We start from the raw sequence: 21,373 nt of genomic DNA on the forward strand, positions 1-21,373 counted from the left end.
TGATTTTCATGCCATGCTTTGCTTCCTTTGGGTTCAAGCAAAGCATGACTTCAAGCAACAATGATCCAGATTTTTGGAATTACTGTCTTTGCGTGATTTTTTGCTACTCGTGTCCTCAATTTCGATAGAGAAGAAAAATTACAAGTGAAAACTTTGTTTTATTGCGCAGAACAAAAAATCGAACTCACAACTTACATTCTTCGTTATGGAAGGTGCAACAATGTATTTGATCACCAAAAAAAAAATAGAGGTGAACTAGAAGCCAAGCACTTGGATTAATTACCCATCTTTTCACTTCATATATTCTTTCTGAACACTTGATACAAACTTACAAATACATTCCTCAAGCCCCGCATGCCATAATGCAGAGTGAGGGTTGGAAAAAATTTACAGGTATGGATGGATGTTTGTATGCCTTAAAGAAAGAATGTAAGGATCTTCTAATGCATACTGGTAGCTATGATGACAAAAACTAAATTCACTTGCTCAAAAGAATCTTAATGCCTCTGCAATTGGCGCTGGTTACCTGCATTCTGTGCCTCCTCCTGGGTGATCTCCCAGCTCAGTAGCAGTAACATCAGAAATGGTGGGTTGGTATCCAATTCCGGCACATCTTCAAGTAATTTATATCGTAAACGATCTATATTAACCAAAAGGCAGTCTTTTAGGATTTCTGATGCCTCGGGCAGCTTCAGTGGATGACAGTTTCAAGATAGATCAGCCAGGCTTCTCCTTGTCAGGCATCGGATTACCCATATTGGAGAAGGACAACTGGGGGTAAAGTAACACATTTACATCGCTATCATCAAATTCGAGACTCTCTCTCCCTTCATAGCCTACTTCAAAGTCCATTTGTTTGTCCATATAAAGCTCATTTGATCCAGAGTACTGAACTTGGGAATATTGCCCTCTTCCAGGCCAACCATCCAAATCTATTTGTTGCATCTCTGATTCTACTAAGGCCACCATTCGAGCTCGTTCCCTGTCTCTTGGGTAGGTACAGTAGAGAAAATAATAGATGAGGCAACAAAGTGCCATCGGAATCCCTATTGCTGTATACAGTGCCCTAGCAAGCGACACAGCGTTCCCTCTGTCTGTTGCAATGTCTTCTGATCCTTCAGGAACCGGTTTGTAACCATAGATGTGCTGAGCCAACATCCCAACTACAGGGGGCGCAAATGATGATAATACAGACTCAAGCGATCTATCCAAAGCATATATACTGGTTCGTGATTTCTCAGGGACAATCTCTGCAAAAATAGGACTGTCTACACCATATCATCAAAATTCTCAACTTGCCTAATCCTGTGGAGTTGAATAAAATGACAGGAAAAAAAAAAAAACACAAGACAGGATAGAAAGAAAGACGGGGAAAGTTGAGTCTTTACTTGTTTGTAGCAGGACCATTCCAAGATATGCAGAAACCTGTAAGGAACAAGATCAAAGCATGCAATGCCATTGCAGAAGGATTCTTGGGCAAGGCGAGTAGGAGTATTGCTGCAAGAGGAATAGCTGATGCTGAGCTTATCTGTGACAGAAGAATCCGGCCAGTATTTGGCAAGACCTTGGACAATTTATCCCCCATCCAACCTCCAAACAGTCCCCCAAGCGAACTACCAACTACAAAGGTGCCTATCAGGAATGCTGTTCTCTCATGAGAGAAGCCGGCAAGTTCCAACCACATCGGGGCAAATGACAAAGCTGACCAGGGAAATGAACCAGTGACACCCTGAGCCACAATAATCTGGAAGGATGGGATCTTCACAACTGAATTTGCTTCCCGAACAAGGTCTTTCACTTCAGATTGGAAGGACTTTTTAGGATTCCTAAATTTAGCACCACCCTCTGAGAAGTGAGGATCATTGGCAAAAAGGTAAACTAATACGCCCACAAAAACACTGATTATTCCAACAAGATGAAAGGATATTCGCCAACCAGGAATTCCATAGAACGTCACTGGAGCTATCAACAATGAGAAGAGTCCACCGATAATTGATCCAAGATTGCTGGTTAGCTGTAACCACCCAAAAGCCATACCACGGCTGTTGTCATCTGTCGAGTCAGCTACAAGGGACTGAATTGCAGGCGCAACTATTGCAAGCCCAATCCCATTCAAGGCTCTTGACACTGCCACCTGATTAACAAAAGCTGAACAAGTGATGGTGGAACACGATGATTTATAAGTGTTTAGCACCAAATATAGAATAAAAAAACATTTTTTCTACATTAATCTAAGGTATCAAATCTGAGGCTTCAGAATCCTTTGATTATTATTATTTTCCGTGAATTTACATATTTGGGCTTAGAATTTAGAAGTCATTAGAAGAACCAATGTCTATAGCTGTAGGCACAATAGCTATTGGGAAGATGGAAAATGGAAAACTTTTGCTCATTCCATGCCCAATCAATTCTCTTCTAATTAGAATTGTTGGGAGCTATGTTAGACAATGTGTTCATAAATTATTAACACAAGGGAGTCATTTTCAGGATTTTAAATATGTCATAGCTATATGTCTGTCCTAATATATAATGTTCTACTTGACATATGTACATATATCACAAATAAGCTCTAAATCCAAATCCATGCATCCAGCCGGTCGAGGCATTGTCATCTTACTAGCCCTCATTTCTAATATAACTAACAAATATCCTACGTGTATTTGCTGTATTGGTTTATTAGTTTGTACAATTAGGGTGGTTAGGTTAGTAGTAATAGTTAGAGCAGGTGCAGGCCATTCCATTGTCTCAGTGTATTTAAACTCTACATTTTAGCCTTTTTCATTTTAATAAAAGCATTCAAGGTATTCTTTTTCACCTTTGTTCATTATGGTATCAGAGCAATCTCAAAACCCTTGGATTCTCCATCAATCTCCAATGTTGTGAACCCTAGCTTGTTTCCGCTTGCTTCTCTTTCATTGATTCTGACGCTATGTTACGATTCGTTTCCGACAATCATGAGTCTTACGAGTCTCCTTTGTTTGGAGATATGCAAAAAAATATTTTTGCTTGTGAATCTCCTTTGTCCGGAGCTCTGCAATCGATTATCTCATCTGGCAATTGTGAATCTTGCAATCTCCTCTGTTCTGCATCTTTCTATCATTTTCGTTTCTTTTGCACAAATTGTTTGTCAATATTTGTTCTATGGCGATGGAGAATCATGATTTGTCCTCTTCCTCGTCAAGACTCAATTCTACCATTGACAATAGATCTAGTTCGTATTATCTTCATCATTCCGATAGTCTTGGACTTCTTTTGGTCTCTCAACCATTAACAGGGGAAAATTATGTTTCATGGAGCCGCGCGATGACGATAGCTCTATCCATAAAGAACGAACTAGGGTTTGTAAATGATTTCATTTGGCGACCTCCAGGTGATGATCCTAACCTTCTTAATGCTTGGATTCAGAATAACAACATGGTTATGTCTTGGATTTTGAATTCATTATCTAAGGAAATATCTGCAAGTCTAATTTTCTCTAAATCTGCCTATGATATCTGGATTGATCTTAAGGAAAGATATCAACAAAGTAAATGGACCTCAGATTTTTCAACTTAGAAGGGAATTGATGAACTTAACCTAGGGGCAACTCTCTATGAGTGCATATTTTACAAAACTTAAAACCATCTGGGATGAACTTAGCAATTATAGGCCTAGGTGTTCTTGTGGAAAATGTACTTGTGGCGGAACTAGGGCTTTTGCAGATCATTGCCAGACAGATTATGTCATGTCATTTTTTATGGGATTACATGAATCTTATGCTCAGGTTAGAGGCCAAATACTTCTTATGGATCCAATTCCCCCTATAAACAAAGTGTTTGCTCTTATTACTCAAGAGGAGAATCAGAGGAATGTAGTAAACTCTATTGGTGGAAATGATCCAATTTTGTTCTCTGTTAGGGCTACTCATGGGAAAAAAAAAAGAGGCCTATATGTACACATTGTGGATTAAATGGACACACCATTGATAAATGTTATAAGCATGGGTATCCCCCAGGGTATAAACCTAAACAGAGACATAATCCTAATCAAGTGAATACTAATCAAGTAAACTCTGTTGTGGTTAGTCAGATTTCTGAGGCTGGTCCTAGTCAGTCCAAGAATCCAAACATTGGGAGCTTTATGGAGTCTCTGAATCCTGTACAGTACTAGCAGTTGTTGAGTGTGATAAGTTCTCACCTCTCATCCATTAAAACAAGTGTAGAACCTGATGTTCCTGATCAGTCAGTGTGGAAAAAACTGTGTATAGCTAGCCATTTTAGGAAGGATTCTATATTAGCTATTTTAGGAAGGATTTTATGATCAATTAGGCTGATTTAGTTGGTTTCCTATTCTATTAGGAGATTCCACAAATTATGGGATCTAATATAGCTTTCTCTTATTGTTAGAAATTTATGTATATATAACTAACCTCTATGTATCATTGAAAATGTGAAGAAATACAATGATTCCTCTATTTTTCACATGGTATTAGAGCAGGTTTTCTAGGATTTGTTGGCCCTAATTGCCTTCATCACCTAGGTTTTTTTTTTACCATCACCTCTAGCAATTTCTTTCTACCCTTACTAGCCTTCATCGCCAGTTCATAAAAGGCCCGGATCGAGAAGTCCGTCATCATCTCTGCCCAGATTGAGTGGTCCGCCTTCACCGTTGTGGTCAATGCCTGTGCTGCCATCCTCGTTGTCACTGTTCGATACTTCCGACGGCTGCCTTCTAGGTCGCAGCTACCTCTGCTCGAGTTTTCCGCTGTTGGATCTAAGGTATTCTGATTGCAGAAGTGCTGCTACTGCGGCTAGCGATCATTATTGACACTACCACCAAATCCAGCTCCTTCGTGAAACAACCTTAGTCGCATAGGAGGCTGGTTGAGGAAGATGTCAGACGTTGGGGAAACTACACTTGGGACAGCAACTGTTACAGCCCAATCAAAAGAGGAAGTCCGGTCTCAACAATCTGGAGAATTGCAGAGTATTCATGCTGCCTACAGGTTAGATGGAAAGAACTATCTTAAGTGGTCTCAACTCATCCGGACTGTGCTGAAAGGAAAGGGAAAAATTGCTCATCTTACTGGTATAGGCCCTAAACCCACAGATCCCAAGTTTGAAGCATGGGATGAAGAGGACTCCATGATCATGGCATGGTTATGGAATTCTATGATACCTGAAATCAGTGATACATGTATGTTCCTAGCCACTGCCAAGGATATATGGGATGCAATGCAACAAACTTACTCCAAGGCTAGGGATGCAGCTCAAGTATATGAAGTCAAGGTGAAAACTATGGCTGCTAAACAAGGTAACAGAACAGTCGCTGAATATGCAAATCAACTGAAAGCCTCGTGGCAGGAATTGGACCACTACCGAGTGAAGTGTTCTCAAGATGCAGTGGTCTTAAAGAACTTCATTGAACAAGATAGGGTTTATGATTTTCTGGTTGGACTTAATCCAGAATTTGACTAGGTTAAGGATACAAATCCTTGGAAAGCTGGAGGTCCCATGTTTTAATGAAGTTGTAGCTCTAGTCCGAGGAGAAGAAAGTAGAAGAGGGGTCAAGCTTGAACCACAAACCACTGACAGTTCGGCTATGGTGGCTAGTGGTAAAGGATCAGCCATAAACACGGAGAAAGGAACAGCCTTTGAAGGAAGAAAGAATGGTCAATTGAAAGCCTAAAACCGTAATGGATTGTGGTGCACTTACTGCAAGAAACCTCGGCATACACGAGAAAGGTGCTGGAAACTTCATGGTAAGCCTTCAAACTGTGAATGGGGACTAAAAGGAGGGGATCAACCTCGGAACAATGGACAAGCTCACATGGCTGCAGTACCACAAGGTGAATCAGCATCACAGGAGCCAAGTAGTCTCAACCAAGCGGAGATTGAGAGGGTGAGATCCCTTATTAGAATTCTTGAAAAGCCTTCTAAGTACTTGCTCTTTGACATATTCAGGTGAGTTTCCATTTTCCTTTGGATTAAATGCCTTGAGTGTAGTCTTTACCAACTCTTGGGTTATGGACTCAGGAGCTACCAATCATATGACCCACTCATCCCAATGTTTCTCCACCTATACTCCTTGTCCAAGCAATCAGAAAATAGCCACGGCCAATGGCTCCTTGCCACTATAGCTGGAGTAGGGGATGTCAAAATAAGCCCAGTAGTAACCTTGAGAAATGTCCTACATGTTCCTAAATTGTTTACTAATCTTGTCTCTATACAAAAACTCACCCAAGATTTATGTTGTAATGTTGTTTTTCACAGCAGTTACTGTGTATTTCAGGACAAGGATTCAAGGAGGATGATTGAATGTGCTAGGGAACGGAATGGCCTCTACTATCTTGAGACACCTAGTCAATTGAACATGACCAAGGGCAGTTTATCCCATTCCTTCATATCAGAATGTGTTCCCTCTAATAGATAAAGAATTCAGCTTCTCCATTCTTGACTAGGACATCCATCATTTAGGATTATTGCTCTTATGTTTCCTTCCTTGTTTACCAATTTAGCTGCTGAAAATTTTCATTGTGAGGTGTGTGAATTTGCCAAACACAGACGTGTTCCTTTTCCAATTAGCAATAAAAGAAGTCCTATTCTTTTCTACCTGATTCACAGTGATATTTGGGGTCCATCTACCATTTCTAATATGTCTGGAGCACCATGGTTTGTTTCTTTCATTAATGATTATACTCGAGTCACTTGAATTTTTCTACTCAAACATAAGTCTGATGTTAGTATAGTTCTTCCCAATTTTTGCTCCATGATTCAAACTCAATTTGGGATTACTATCAAAAGGTTCCGGTCATATAATGCTATGGATTATTTCAACCACATTCTTACTCCCTATTTTTAGAAAGAAGGAATCATTCACGAATCCTCTTGTGTGAATACCCCACAACAAAATGAAGTTGCAGAGAGGAAGAATGGTCACCTCCTTGAAAAAACTAGAGCTCTATTGTTTTAGACCAATATGCCTAAGGTTTTTTGGGGGGAAGCAGTTCTTGCAGCCACTCATCTCATTAATCACCTTCTCGGGTCTTGGGTTTCAAGAGTCCTATGGATGTCCTTTCCACATTTTATCCAACCCTCACCACTACCTCTCACCTTGTTCCTTGTGTTTTTGGGTGTGTGTCCTTTGTCCATGTGCATAGTCCAAACAAGGGAAAATTAGATCCTAGGGCTCTCAAATGTGTCTTTGTGGGCTATTCTTCTACTTAGAAAGGGTATAAGTGTTATCACCCTCCATCCAAACAGTTCTATGTCTCTATGGATGTCACATGCAATGAACATGCATCATATTTCTCTCATCCTTCTCTTCCGGGGGAGAATTCAATTAGGGAAGACAAGGAAAGTTTTTTGCTCGATTCGATTCCTTCTAGTTCATCATCTCCCCACCATATGCCCAGGAACTCATCTGACTCTATGCCTGAACAGCCTGTTCCTGAACCTATGCCAGAAATACCACAAGAACAACTTGATTCTGCTCCTGGAGATGCTGCTCCTGAAGATATGAGATTTGGCAAGGTGTTTGTGAGAAAGAAGGCGGTTATTCCTGAACTTATGCAGATCCAAGAGTCCAACCCAGATTCCTTGAATGAGGTAACAATTTCCGACTTTGTATTACAACTTGAAACTGAAGTTCAGGAGAATGGTAATGACCAGGACCTTCCAATTGCCATCAGAAAAGGAACTAGAGAGTGTACAAAGCGACCTCTATACCCCCTTGCACACTTCTTATCATTTAAAAACTTCTCACCGCATCACCAAGCCTTCCTTGTAAGTCTTAATACTATCACCATTCCTACTACCTTGTCCGAGGCATTGTCTAATGAAAAATGGAAACAAGCTATGAATGTGGACATGGAGGCATTGGAAAAGAACAAAACTTGGGAACTGGTGAGATTACCAGCGGGAAAGAAACCAGTGGGTGTGTATACGGTGAAGTACAAGGCAGATGGGTCAATTGAAAGATACAAGGCACGGTTGGTAGCCAAAGAATACACTCAGACTTATGGAATTGATTATCTAGAGACTTTTGCCCCAATCGCGAAAATGAACACTGTTAGGGTATTGTTGTCACTTGCTACTAATTATGGCTGGGAATTGCAACAATTTGACGTCAAGAATGCATTCCTACATGGAGAGCTAGAAGAAGAGATTTATATGGAAGTTCCATCAGGTTATGGGAAGAACTTGGCTGATCATACAGTGTGCAAATTGAAAAAGGCTAAGTACGGTCTTAAACAATCACCACGGGCATGGTTTGGAAGATTTGCAAGAGTTATGTTGGCTATGGGATACAAACAAACCCAAGGAGATCACACACTATTCTTTAAACACTCTCCATCAAGGGAGTTATAGCTCTCCTTGTGTATGTTGATGACAAAATAGTGACTGGGGATGATAATAGAGAGAAGCAGTTGTTAGGTCAATGTTTGGCCAAGGAATTTGAGATCAAAGCATTAGGAAGGTTGAAGTACTTTCTTGGAATTGAAGTTGCACACTTGAGGCAAGGAATCTTTATCTCACAAAAGAAGTATGTTATAGATCTTCTCAAGGAAACGGGTAAAACTGCATGCAAACCAGCAAGCACTCCCATGGATCCAAATCTTAAGCTTGGGAAAGCAGAGGAGGATGCAGCAGTTAACAGGGAAATGTATCAACGGTTGGTAGGAATACTCATTTATCTATCTCGCACACGGCCAGATATAGCATATGCAGTGAGTATAGTTAGTCAGTTTATGCACAATCCAAAGACAATTCATTTGCAAGCTGTTCACCGGATTCTACAGTACCTTAAGGGGACACCAGGAAAAGGGATTCTGTTCAAAAGAAATGGAGGTTTAGTCCTTGAGGTTTACACCGATACTGATTATGCTGGGTCAATCGTTGACAAAAGATCAATTTCTGGATATTGCACTTTCCTTGGAGGAAACCTTGTGACCTGGAGGAGTAAGAAACAAAATGTAGTAGCACTGTCTAGTGCTGAGGCTGAATTTCAAGCAATGGCTCAAGGAACATGTGAACTACTTTAGTTGAAGATCATCTTAGAAGACTTGAGAATTAAATGGGATGGACCGATGAGACTCTATTGTGACAATAAGTCTACAATCAGCATTGCTCACAATCCAGTTCAGCATGACCGAACGAAGCATATTGAAGTTGACAGACACTTTATCAAAGAGAAGTTGGAAAGTGGTTTGATTTGCACACCTTACGTTCCTACAAATGGTCAACTAGCCGATGTACTTACCAAAGGGTTGAGTAGCTCAATGTTCGAGAATATTGTATTCAAGCTGGGAATAGAGAATACCTATTCACCAGCTTGAGGGGGAGTGTGGAAAAAACTGTGTATAGCTAGCCATTTTAGGAAGGATTCTATATTAGCTATTTTAGGAAGGATTTTATGATCAATTAGGCTGATTTAGTTGGTTTCCTATTCTATTAGGAGATTCCACAAATTATGGGATCTAATATAGCTTTATCTTATTGTTAGAAATTTATGTATATATAGCTAACCTCTATGTATCAATGAAAATGTGAAGAAATACAATGATTCCTCTATTTTTCATAGTCAGGTATTTGTTTTTCAATTTCGATCAGTCCCTTACTCAGTTGCCCTAGTTATTGGATAGTTGATTCTGGTGCCACAAGTCACATATGCTTTAACAAATCATCTTTTTTTCAGTTAAGTCCTATTCAAGATGTGTATGTTACACTACCAAATAATAGTCAGCTATTGGTGTCTTTTATTAGGACTGTGAAGCTTAATTCTAATTGTGTACTTGAGAATGTATTATACGTGCCTTAGTTCAAGTTTAATCTACTATTAGTGAGTGCGTTAACTAAGAACAATTCCATGAGTCTTAGTTTCTTCTCCCATACCTGTGTTATACAGGATGTACTACACTCGAGGATGATTGGTAGGGTTAGACTTCTTAAAGGTCTGTACATACTATAAGCTGGTGAATCTGTGTCTAATAAGCAAATAGTAGATAAAACATATACTTCCATTACTACGTTTCCTAGCAAAACAGATAAGAATACATGGCATAAGAGACTTAGACATCTGTCTTTTGACAAGTTGAATAAATTGAATGGTGTATTGAAATTTGCCCCTGATTGTAAAGCCACAGATTGTGTTCCCTGGTCAATGTGTCCCTTGGCTAAACAGAGACGATTGTCTTTTGTTTCAAACAATCATCCGTCTAAATGTGCTTTTTATCTACTTCATTGTGACATTTGGGGTCCCTATCATCTCCCTACTTATGCTGGTCATTGGTATTTTCTCACATTGATTGATGATTGCACATGTTTCACTTGGGTTTTTCTCATGAGGCACAAATCAGATGTTAAAAATATTATCCCCAAATTCTTTTCTCTGGTTGAGACATAATTTAATACGATGGTCAAGAGGTTTCGATCTAATAATGCCCCTGAATTGTTGTTTAAGGATTACTTTACCTCAAAAGGAGTGATTCACCAATTTTCCTATGTTGAAAGGCCTGAACAAAACTCAATAGTTGAGCGAAAACACCAACATCTTCTTAATGTGGCTAGGGCTTTGTTATTCCAATCTCGAGTTCCTCTAAAATTTTGGGGAGAATGTGTTCTCACGGTTGCATATTTGATAAATAGGACTCCAGCACTTATATTACAACATCAATCCCCTTATCATCTATTATATCGTGCCCCTGTTGATTACAATTGCTTAAGAGTGTTTGGGAGTTAATGTTTTGCTTCAACTTTACATGCTCATAGAACAAAGTTCCAACCTAGAGCCACTCCCTATGTGTTTATTGGATATCCTCCCGGTATGAAAGGGTACAAGTTGTATGACATTACAAATAAGACCATTTTTGTTTCTCAGGATGTTGTGTTTCATGAGGATGTGTTTCCCTTCCATTCTATTACTACCTCTAGTGAAGTGATAGATCCATTCCCAGACTTGGTTTTGCCTAAGTCAGCCTCTGATATTTCTTGCCATCATTTTCCTTCTCTTGACTTGCCTATTGAATCTTGTGGTTTAATTCATGTACCTACGGATTCTTTGTCCAATCCTAGCACTTATACATCTAATATACCTTTGATTTCTGTCCGCAGGTCTACTAGAGTCATCAGACCACCATCTTATCTTAGAGATTTTCATTGCAATCTATTATTCAATTTGCCTTCACCTATTGCGCAGACAAAGTATCCTTTACATGATTTCCTTACCTATGATCATCTCTCTTCTTGTCATAAGAATTTTCTTATGCAAGTATCCTCCATGTTTGAACCTCAATATTACCATCAAGCTGTCCAATATCCTCATTGGAAGGATGTTGTGGCTACCGAGTTAGATGCCATGCAGCAAAACAATACCTGGTATGTTACTTTCCTTTCTCATGAAAAACATTTCATTGGGTGTAAATGGGTTTACAAGGTGAAATATAAGTCTAACGGTACTATAGAGCGATACAAAGCTCGTTTGATGGCAAAAGGGTACACACAACAAAAAGGCCTAGATTTTCTTGATACTTTCTCCCCAATTGCAAAATTGGTTATTGTCAAGGTATTACTAGCGCCCTAGCTTCAGTTCATTCTTGGTCTCTTGTCCAACTTAATGTCACTAACGTTTTCCTTAATGGTGATCTTTTTGAGGAGGTGTATATGGATCTTTCGCTTGGTTATCAACCCCAATGTCGTGCTCTTGGTCAGGGGGAGAGGTTAGTTTGTAAACTTCATAAATCCATCTATGGATTAAAACAAGCATTGAGACAATGGTTTTCTAAATTTTCTGTTGTTCTTATTCAGCATGGTTTTCTTCAGTTAAGGTCAGATTATTCACTATTTACTAAAGGGACTGGTAATAATTTTGTGGCACTTCTTGTTTATGTCGATGACATCATTATTACGAGACCTAATGTTGTTATTACTGCCTCACTTAAGGCTTTTCTTCACAATCAACTTAAGTTGAAATATCTTGGCCGATTACAATACTTTCTTGGTCTAGAGATAGCACAATCTTCCAAAGGCATTTTTTTTTTTCCCAAAGGCACTATAATTTACAATTACTTGAAAATGCTAGGTTTTTGGCTTGTAAGCTTGTTTTTGTGCCAATGATACCTAATTCCAAGTAATTCCAAGTTAAGCTCCTCTGAGGGAGACTTACTTGAAGATCCATCTATCTATAAGAGGTTGGTTGGTCGACTCTTAACTATTTCTCAGCCTGACATCACCTTTGCCATTCACAAGTTGAGTCAATTTGTTTCTCAACCACAACAACCTCACCTTGATGCAGCTCACCATCTTTTGCAATACCTTAAAGATGCTCCTAGTCAAGGTTTGTTTTTCATCCTCCTCTTCTCTTCACCTTCAAGCATTTTCTTATGCTAATAGGGGATCCTGTTTGGACTCACGAAAATCAACTACTGGCTTCTGTATTTTGCTTGGAGACTCTTTGGTATCATGGAAGGCTAAGAGGCAAAGCACAGTCTCACATTCTTCGGCTAAAGCTGAGTATAGAGCCCTTACGTCTATTGCTAGTGAGTTGGTTTGGATCACTTAGCTATTATCAAATTTCAAGCTTGTTTCTTCATCCCTTGCTCTATTATTTTGTGATAATCAAGCTGCTTGTTAAGTTATATGGTTATAGTCTAGGGTTAATCCTATGTTAGAGCCCATGGCCCATTGTATTTGTATATATATATAGGTGTAAAGTCTATGAATTTAATTAAGTGGTATATACATATTAAAAGTTAGATTTTCTTCCTAAGTTTCACATGGTATCAGAGCCAAAATACAAACCCTAGCTTTTAATACAAACACTAGCAGCCACCATACAAACCCTAGCCACCGTCGCCACCCACATCACCGACGACCACCATCGGTCACGTCACCACTGACCGCCGCAGCGTGCCGTGCCACCGTCGTCGCCGCCCACTACATTTCTACCGCACGCGCGCTACTGGTTAGCAGCGGGTCTTCACCGTCCGATCACGCACACCACCACCGCCGTTGCATTCGTCGGCCTCCGATCTGTTGACCCCCAGAGGACAGTCGCCGTTGCCGCCGCCACATGCTGCCTCTCTCGCACTGTTCACGGAGACGTTTTTACTCCGATCTCTCTCACCAGTGCTCTAATCGCAACGTCGTCTTCACCATTGGACTCGCCTCTTTCAATCCATCCCAGCCCCGGTAGTTTCGTCGCCATCCGCTACCATCAGCAGCCGTTGATCACTGGCATCCGCCATCTGCCGTCGCTCCAACGCACCTGTTCTCTGTGCTGGATCATCCAGCCTTTATTTTTTGGCTTATTTAACCCTTTTGTTTTAGATCTGTTGATCTTGTAGGGCTCATTTTTGTCCAACATGGCTGGGACTAGTAAATCTGGCTCATTCTCTGGTATTTTGTCTCCCTCTTCAGCCATTGCTACTGAGAAGTTGATAGACAGTTCCAATTATATCTCTTGGTCCAAGGCGGTTGAACTATGGTGTATGGGTCAAGGTTTACAAGATCATCTAACTACCAAAGCCGAGAATGTGATCACAAAAAAACCTGAGTGACAAAGAGCTGATGCTCTGTTGTACAGTCTCCTGTGGCGGTCAATTGATCCCTCTCTTCATTCGATCTATACTAACTATACCACGTGTTGTGAATTGTGGGCTCAGGCCAAGGCATTATACACTAATGACATTCAACGCTTGTATTCAGTGGTGTCTAATCTGCTCAGTTTACGACAGCAAGGTTTGACTCTTCCTAATTTTCTTGGTCGGATGGCCTCTATTAAAGTTGAATTTAACTCCTTGTTATCTGCTGGTAAGACTGATACAGAGGATCTAACTCAGCGGGATAAGTTCTTCATGGTGTGTACTCTTGCAACCATTGGTCCTAAACTTACTCTTGTTCGTGATCAGATTCTTACTATTCCTACTGTACCTACTATGAATGAAGTGCATTCTCGTCTTCTTCGGGTTTCATCTGTTCCTACAGTGCCTCCCTCTTCTGCAGGTGATCATTCAGTCATCGCTTCACAGGTTCAGAGTAGTGGCGAACAGGGAAGAGATCGTGGCAATCAGGCAAACGCCCCAAGTGTAACTACTGTCACAAGTGGGGACATACTAAGGAACAGTGTTATAAGTTGCATGGCCACCCTCCTCATGTTAATGTTACTCATGCTGATGGTTCTCGATCTGAGTCCTTTGATGATCATCCACCACAATCTGTCATTCTCACTGGGACTCACTATGATGAGTATCTCAAGTATAAGACGTCCCAGCAAACCTCATCCACAGTTGCTTTTGTCGTCCACTCTGCTGATTCCACTGCCTATCTCGCTCAGTCATCCTCTTTGGGACCATGGGTCCTGGACTCAAGTGCTTCTAACCATATCTCTGGTAATCCCCATTTGTTCTCTCATTTTACTAATTCTATTTCTTTACCTTCTATAACGTTAGTCAATGGGTCCAAAGCAGTTGCTAAAACTATTGGCATTGCCAAACCCTTACCTTCTCTGCCTTTAGATTCTGTCCTTTATCTTCCTCATTGTCCCTTTAATCTTGTCTCTGTTTGTAAACTTACGCGTGCCTTAAATTGTTCTATCACCTTTGATGATCATTCTGTTACTATCCAAGATCGCGGTACGGGACAGATGATTGGCGTCGGATGTGAGTTGCAGGGTCTCTATCATCTCAACATTCCCGCATCGCCTATTGCTTGCTCGGTGACTGAGTCTCCTACTCTTCTCCACAATCGTTTGGGACATCCTAGTTTGGCTAAGTTTCAGAAGATGGTCCCTAGTTTATCTAGTTTGTCGTCTTTTCATTGTGAGTCTTGTCAACTTGGAAAACAGTCTCGCACTTCTTTTTCAAAGCGTGTCAATAATCGGGTTGTGTCCCTGTTTGCTTTAGTTTATTCCGAAGTCTGGGGTCCTAGTTGTGTTGTGTCTATTTTGGATTTTCAATATTTTGTAACATTTATCGACGATTATTCTCATTACACATGGTTATATTTAATGAAAAATCGTTTTGAGTTATTCTCAATTTTTGAATCCTTTTGTGCTGAAATCAAAATGCAATTTCATACCTCTGTCCAAGTATTGCGCAGTGACAATACCCCTATGTATTTTTCTATTCCCTTTACTACCTTTATGTCTTCTCAGGGTATCTTACATCAGTCATCTTGTGCATATACACCACAGTAGAATGGGGTTGATAAGCGTAAAAACAAACATTTGATTGAAATTGCTCGCACTCTTATTCTATATCATCATGTCCTCTTTCGCTTTTGGGCTGAAGCTGTCCTTGCTGCTTGCTATCTCATTAACAGGATGCCCTCCTCAGTTCTTCAGCACCAGATTCCTCACTCTCTTGTTTCCTGATCAACCATTATATATTATTCCTCCTCGTGTCTTTGGTTGCACCTGTTTTGTCCATAACCTGTCTCCCAGTCAAGATAAATTGTCTGCCCGGTCCATCAAATGCATTTTTCTTGGTTACTCTAGCCTTCAGAAGGGTTATTAGTGTTATTCTCCTGACACCCGCCGCTATTTTCTTTCGGCAGATGTTACCTTCTTTGAGTCGTCTCTTTTCTACTCTTCGCCTCATTCCGAGTGTCAACCCATTTCTGAGGCAATCCCTCTTCCCCCGAGCCCTCCTGCTCCTATTCTCCCTGTTCCTTCTTCTACCCCATTGCAGGTTTATCATCGGCGTCATCAGCCTCGGTCTCCTCCCAGTGGAGATGTTGTTCCTGCGCCTTCTCCCGTATCTCCTACTACTTCAGCAACTCTTGCTGCCTCACATCCTGCTCCAGTCTCTCCACCTACCGCAGTCCTGCCTTCTAAGGATCTACTTCCTATTGCCCTACGAAAAGGTACCCGTTCTTCTCACAATCCTCACCCCATTTATAATTTTATTAGCTAACATCATCTCTCATCTCCTTTTTTGTGCTTTTGTGTCTTCCTTATCCTCTGTTTCAGTACCTAAGACTGTTAGTAAGGCACTTTCTGATCCGGGGTGGCGACAAGCAATGGTGGATGAGATGACTACTTTGCATTCCACCCACTGCATTTCCGCCGCACACGCACTATTGGTCAGCAGCGGGTCTTCACCGTCCGGCCACCTATCATGCACACCACCACCGTCGTTGTATCAACTGGACATTAAGAATGCCTTCTTACATGGTGAGCTTCAGGAGGAGATTTATATGGAGCAACCTCCTAGGTTTGTTGCTCAGGGGGAGTCTGGGCAGGTTTGTAAACTCCGTCACTCACTATATGGGTTGAAGCATCCTCAAGTTTGGTTTGGTCATTTCAGTGCTGTCATTCAAGACTTTGGTAGCACTTGTAGTGAGTCTGATCATTCGATTTTTTATAAACGCACATCACATGGCAGGTGTATATACTTGGTTGTTTATGTGAATGATATTGTTATTACAGGTGATGATCAGGATGGTATTATTTAGAGATGGCAAACGGGCCGACCCGGCCCGGCCCGCCACCAAGTGGCCCGCGGGCCAAGCGGGCCGGGCCAAATCGGCCCGCTTAAAAATGGGCCAACAGATTGCTGGCCCTAGCCCGGCCCGCCACGGGCCTGCGGGCCAAACGGGCCTGCCTAATTTTTATTTTTATTTTTTTGTTTTGTTTGATACCATAATTTCTGGAGGGCGAGAGCGAGGGGCGCAGGCGAGGGCGAGGGACGCGGGCCAGGGCCAGGGGCGCAGGCGAGGGCCAGGGCGCGGGTCAGGGCTAGGGCGAGGGCGAGACAGAGGGCAAGTGAGGGCGCGAGCCAGGGCGAGGGCGAGCGAGGGAGAGAGCGAGGGGCGCAGGCACAGGCAAGGGCGAGGATGACAGAGGGCGAGGGCGAGGGCAACAGAGGGCGAGGATGACAGAGGGCGAGACGAGGGTAAGGGCGAGGGCGAGGGCGACAAAGGGCGAGGATGACAGAGGGCGAGACGAGGGTGAGGGCGAGGGCGAGGGCAAGGCAGAGGGTTAGGGCCAGGGCGAGAGGCGAGGCTGAGGGTGGGGGGTTTTGTGGGCGATTAACGGGCCGGCGAGCCAAGCGGGCCAGCCCGGCCCGCCACCATTTAGCCCGCCGAGCCGAGCCAAATCGGCCCGGCCTTAAATGGGCCAGCAAACTGCTGGCCCTAGCCCGGTCCCGGGCCGGGCCCCAACGGGCCAGCCCGTCGGGCCAGGCCCATTTTGCCATCTTTAGTATTATTCAGTTGAAGAAACATATTTTCCATCATTTTCAGACTAAAGACTTGGGGTTACTTAAATACTTCCTTGGCATAGAAGTTGCTCAGTCCAGTTCTGGTATTGTTATCTCTCAACGAAAGTATGTGTTAAACATTCTGGAAGAAACTGTGATGCTTGATTGTAAACCTATAGATTCTCCTATGGACCCTAATGTAAAACTCTTACCAGGATAGGGGGAGCCTCTTTCTGATCCTGGAAGATATCACAGGCTAGTCGAAAAACTTAATTATCTCACTATCACTCACCCAAATATTTCTTTCTCAATCAGTGTTGTCAGTTAGTTTTTACAGTCTCCTTGCGATAGCCACTGGGATGCGGTAGTCTGGATTCTCAGGTATATTAAGGGAGCTCCAGGTAGAGGACTATTGTATGAGGACAGAGATCATACTCAAGTAGTCGGATATTCTGATGCTGATTGGGCAAGTTCCCCTTCTAATAAACGGTCTACTTCAGGATATTGTATTCTGGTTGGAGGAAACCTAGTATCTTGGAAAAGTAAAAAGCAGGAGGTTGTTACTAGGTCGAGTGCAAAAGCAGAATATCGTGCTATGGCCTTGGCAACGTGTGAATTTATCTAGTTAAAACAATTGCTTCAGGAGCTCAAGTTTGGGGAGATATCATTGATGAGATTAATTTGCGACAATCAAGTTGCATTACATATTGCTTCCAATCCAGTCTTTCATGAGAGAACCAAACATATCGAGATAGATTGTCACTTCATCCGAGAGAAGATTTTATTTGGCTATGTTACCACAAATTTTGTCAGTTCTAATGACCAGTTAGTAGATGTCTTCACTAAATCTCTCAAGGGTCCTCAAATTGAGTATATTTGTAGCAAGCTTGATGCATATGATATATATACTCCACCTTGAGGGGGAGTGTTGAGTTATATGATTATAGTCTAGAGTTAATCATATGTTAGAGCCCATAGCCCATTGTATTTGTGTATATATATATAGGTATATAGTCTATGAATTTAATTAAGTGGTATATACATATTAAAAGCTAGGTTTTCTTCCTAAGTTTCACACTTCTGTTCATATTGCTACTAACCCCGTGTTCCATGAACGAATGAAGCACATTGAGCTAGATTGCTATTTTGTTCAGGACAAGATTGCTTATGGTTTTATTAAACTTCTTCCCACACGAACACAGCATCAGTTGGCAAATATATTCACTAAGCCTCCGCCGGCAACAAGGTTATCTCTTTTGTTATCCAAAATGGCTGTACTTGATATCCACAGTCCATCTTGAGGGGGACTAACAAATATCCTACATGTATTTGCCGTATTGGTTTATTAGTTTGTACAATTAGTGTGGTTAGGTTAGTAATAATAGTTAGAGCAGGCGCAAGCCGTTCCATTGTCTCATTGTATTTAAACTCTACATGTTAGCCTTTTACATTTTAATAAAAACATTCGAGGTATTCTTTTTCACCTTCATTCAATAATAACAATGTCGTTGATCTCTAATTGCAGCCCCGGTAGCAAACACTAGGTGGCCTAACTGATGCTTTTCTCTTTCTTCTTTCACCTAGTCAGGTAACATCTATAGCTGGAAGTTTAACTGCCAAATGTACTTGAATTATGAGAGTTAAAACACTCCAGTAGCCAGCAGGGATCACCTTTTCACCCATAATTACCTAGTCCAAATATAATAAAAAATTACTTGAACGACGATTACATGAAAGGTATTCTTGTTTCCATGGAAAAACAAAATCCTCTTTCACATACACATGTAAGACAACAAAAACCACATCCTTAACTATATTGTACTGAACAGAGCCTTGAAAGAAATATTAGATGCCCAGTTAAGCAACAGTTTGCTTCTTTTAGAAGACACCATCTGTCATGGCATGCCCCGGGCAATGGCAAAATTCAATCCAGCAAACTCAATAGATTGAGTGTATGTTACCACCCAATCTCACATCGGTAATCCATTGAGTACATTACTTGACTCCACGAACCCAATAGTCATCCTTTTAGCTAACACCACGTCGGAGTTTGTAATTGAGTAAATGAATTGAAATTTCAAGAAGAAAAGAAGAAAGCAGAACAAAAACAAGAACAGAGAAAATAAAAAGGGACCTGGTAGAAGGTGGAGGAGAAGGCGACGAAAAAAGTGGCGGCGGCCCATAGGAAGGCGCCGTAGGCGATGATGTGAACACGGTTGTGGCGCGCCGCCAGGTAGGCGGCGAGAGGGTAGCACGATGCCTGCACTATGGAACGGAAGAGGGTCAAGGATCCGAGACCCGTCGGGTCGGCGTGGAGGTCCGAGCCCACCTCTTTGTAAACGCCGGGGAGGAGTGACTCGTCGGCTTTCTCCATTATTCCGGCTAGGTTTACCAGTATCAGCGTTACGGTCTCCGATCCCATTCCTGAATTCCTAGCGGAAAGAACAAGGGATTATTGGGAAAAACAACCTCAAAAACCCTATCTCATCCTGCTCGGTTTTCGGAAACCCTAGTTTTTGGTTCCCGTTGGCCGGTGCGGCGGAAGAAGCAGCAAGCGGAGCGAGTCAAGAAGATTTGGGGAAGATGAAGTTTGGATATTGACAAATGGCGATCTGTTGAGGCCTCCCTCCATCTCTTTCCCTCTCTTTTTAAATTAAATTAACATTAATAATTTTTTGTTCTTTTAAGTTATAATTAATTCATCCATTCAAATTATCCAATCGTAGATTAATAGTTTGTGCAATTTATACGATTTTAAATGTAATAATTAATAAAAAAGAGAAAATATATCAATAATAATATTTTTTATTTTATAAAAAAAATATAAACAAAACTCACCAAAATTACTAATTTACATAATTGGGAGTGAGAGAAAAAAGTTAAAGACATTTAAACTATTTATCAAAAGTCTTACCCTATTATATACAACAACAACAACATATCCAGTCTTTATCCCATTATGTGGGGTCAGCTACATGAATTCTAGACTTCCATGTATTTTTGTCTTTTGTCATATCCTCATTTAGATCCATATATTTCATATCAAATTTTAATGTCTCTCCCAAAGTCTTCTTAGGTCTACCTCTACCTCTTTTTGTGACTAATTGTTCCATTTCATCAACTCTCCTCACAGGAGCGTCTCTTAGTCTCTTTCTCACATGACCAAACCATCTTAGTCTAGTCTCTCTCATCTTCTCATCGATTGGCACTACTCCAACTTTATTACGAATAACTTCATTTCTAATTTTATCAATTCTTGTATGTCCGCACATCCATCTTAACATCCTCATCTCCGCTACACTCGTCTTTTGCTCATGCTGGTATTTGATTGCTCAACATTCTGAACCATATAGCAAGATTGGTCTTATAGCTGTCCTATAAAATTTTCCTTTCAATTTTAATAGGATTTTACCATCACATAACACCCCCGATGCATTTCTCCATTTTAGCCAACCTGCCTTAATTCTATGTGCGACATTCTCGTGGATTTCTCCATCTTTTTGAATCACTGATCCCAAATATCGAAAATGGTATTTTCTTTGTAAGATATGGTCTTCTAATTTTATTATAACATCATCCACTCTTGCATTTTTACTAAATTTGCATTCCATATATTCTATTTTCTTTCTACTTAATTTAAATCCCTTATATTCTAAATTGTTTCTCCACAACTCAAGCTTAATGTTCACTCCTTCTTTTGTTTCATCCACCAACACTATGTCGTCTGCAAATAGCATACACCATGGCACATCTGTCTGAATATCTTTAGTGAGTTCATCCATTATTAGGGCAAATAATTATGGGCTTAGTGCAGAACCTTGATGCAGTCTTATTGTAGTTGTAAATGGTTCAGTATCCCCTCCGCATGTTCTGACCCTTGTCTCTACACCATGATACATGTCCTTAAGGGCTTGTATATAGGCTATTTTGACTCGTTTCTTCTCTAAAACCCTCCATAATACTTCTCTAGGGACCCTATCATAGACCTTTTCTAGATCTATAAACACCATATATAGGTCATTCTGATGATCTCGATACATTTCTATTAGACGCCTTAGTAAATATATAGCTTCCATTGTTAACCTACCAGGCATGAAACCAAACTGATTTTCTGACACCTTTGTTTCCTTTCTAAGCCTCTGCTCTATTACTCTCTCCTAGAGTTTCATGGTATGATTCATTAACTTAATTCCTCTA

At 41.0% G+C, this 21,373-nt stretch overlaps 1 protein-coding gene across 3 annotated transcripts; it reads right to left on the reverse strand.

The window, feature by feature from the left end:
* Positions 1 to 173: 173 nt before the first annotated feature.
* LOC127799872 (uncharacterized) lies at positions 174 to 19,801 on the reverse strand. Of its 3 annotated transcripts, none has more exons than XM_052334089.1 (3): positions 19,311 to 19,801; positions 1,389 to 2,134; positions 174 to 1,264 (listed from the first exon to the last, which is right to left on the reverse strand). In XM_052334089.1, the coding sequence occupies exons 1-3, from the start codon at positions 19,596 to 19,598 to the stop codon at positions 718 to 720; spliced, it is 1,581 nt and encodes a 526-aa protein (XP_052190049.1). In that variant the 5' UTR covers positions 19,599 to 19,801; the 3' UTR covers positions 174 to 717. The 3 variants fall into 3 exon arrangements, with proteins under 3 accessions (XP_052190049.1, XP_052190051.1, XP_052190050.1); XM_052334091.1 differs by having other exon boundaries at positions 1,087 to 1,250; XM_052334090.1 differs by having other exon boundaries at positions 1,087 to 1,268.
* Between the last annotated feature and the right edge of the window lie 1,572 nt (positions 19,802 to 21,373).

Source organism: Diospyros lotus, chromosome 4, assembly GCF_014633365.1.
Source record: "Diospyros lotus cultivar Yz01 chromosome 4, ASM1463336v1, whole genome shotgun sequence".
Classification (NCBI taxonomy): Eukaryota; Viridiplantae; Streptophyta; class Magnoliopsida; order Ericales; family Ebenaceae; genus Diospyros; species Diospyros lotus.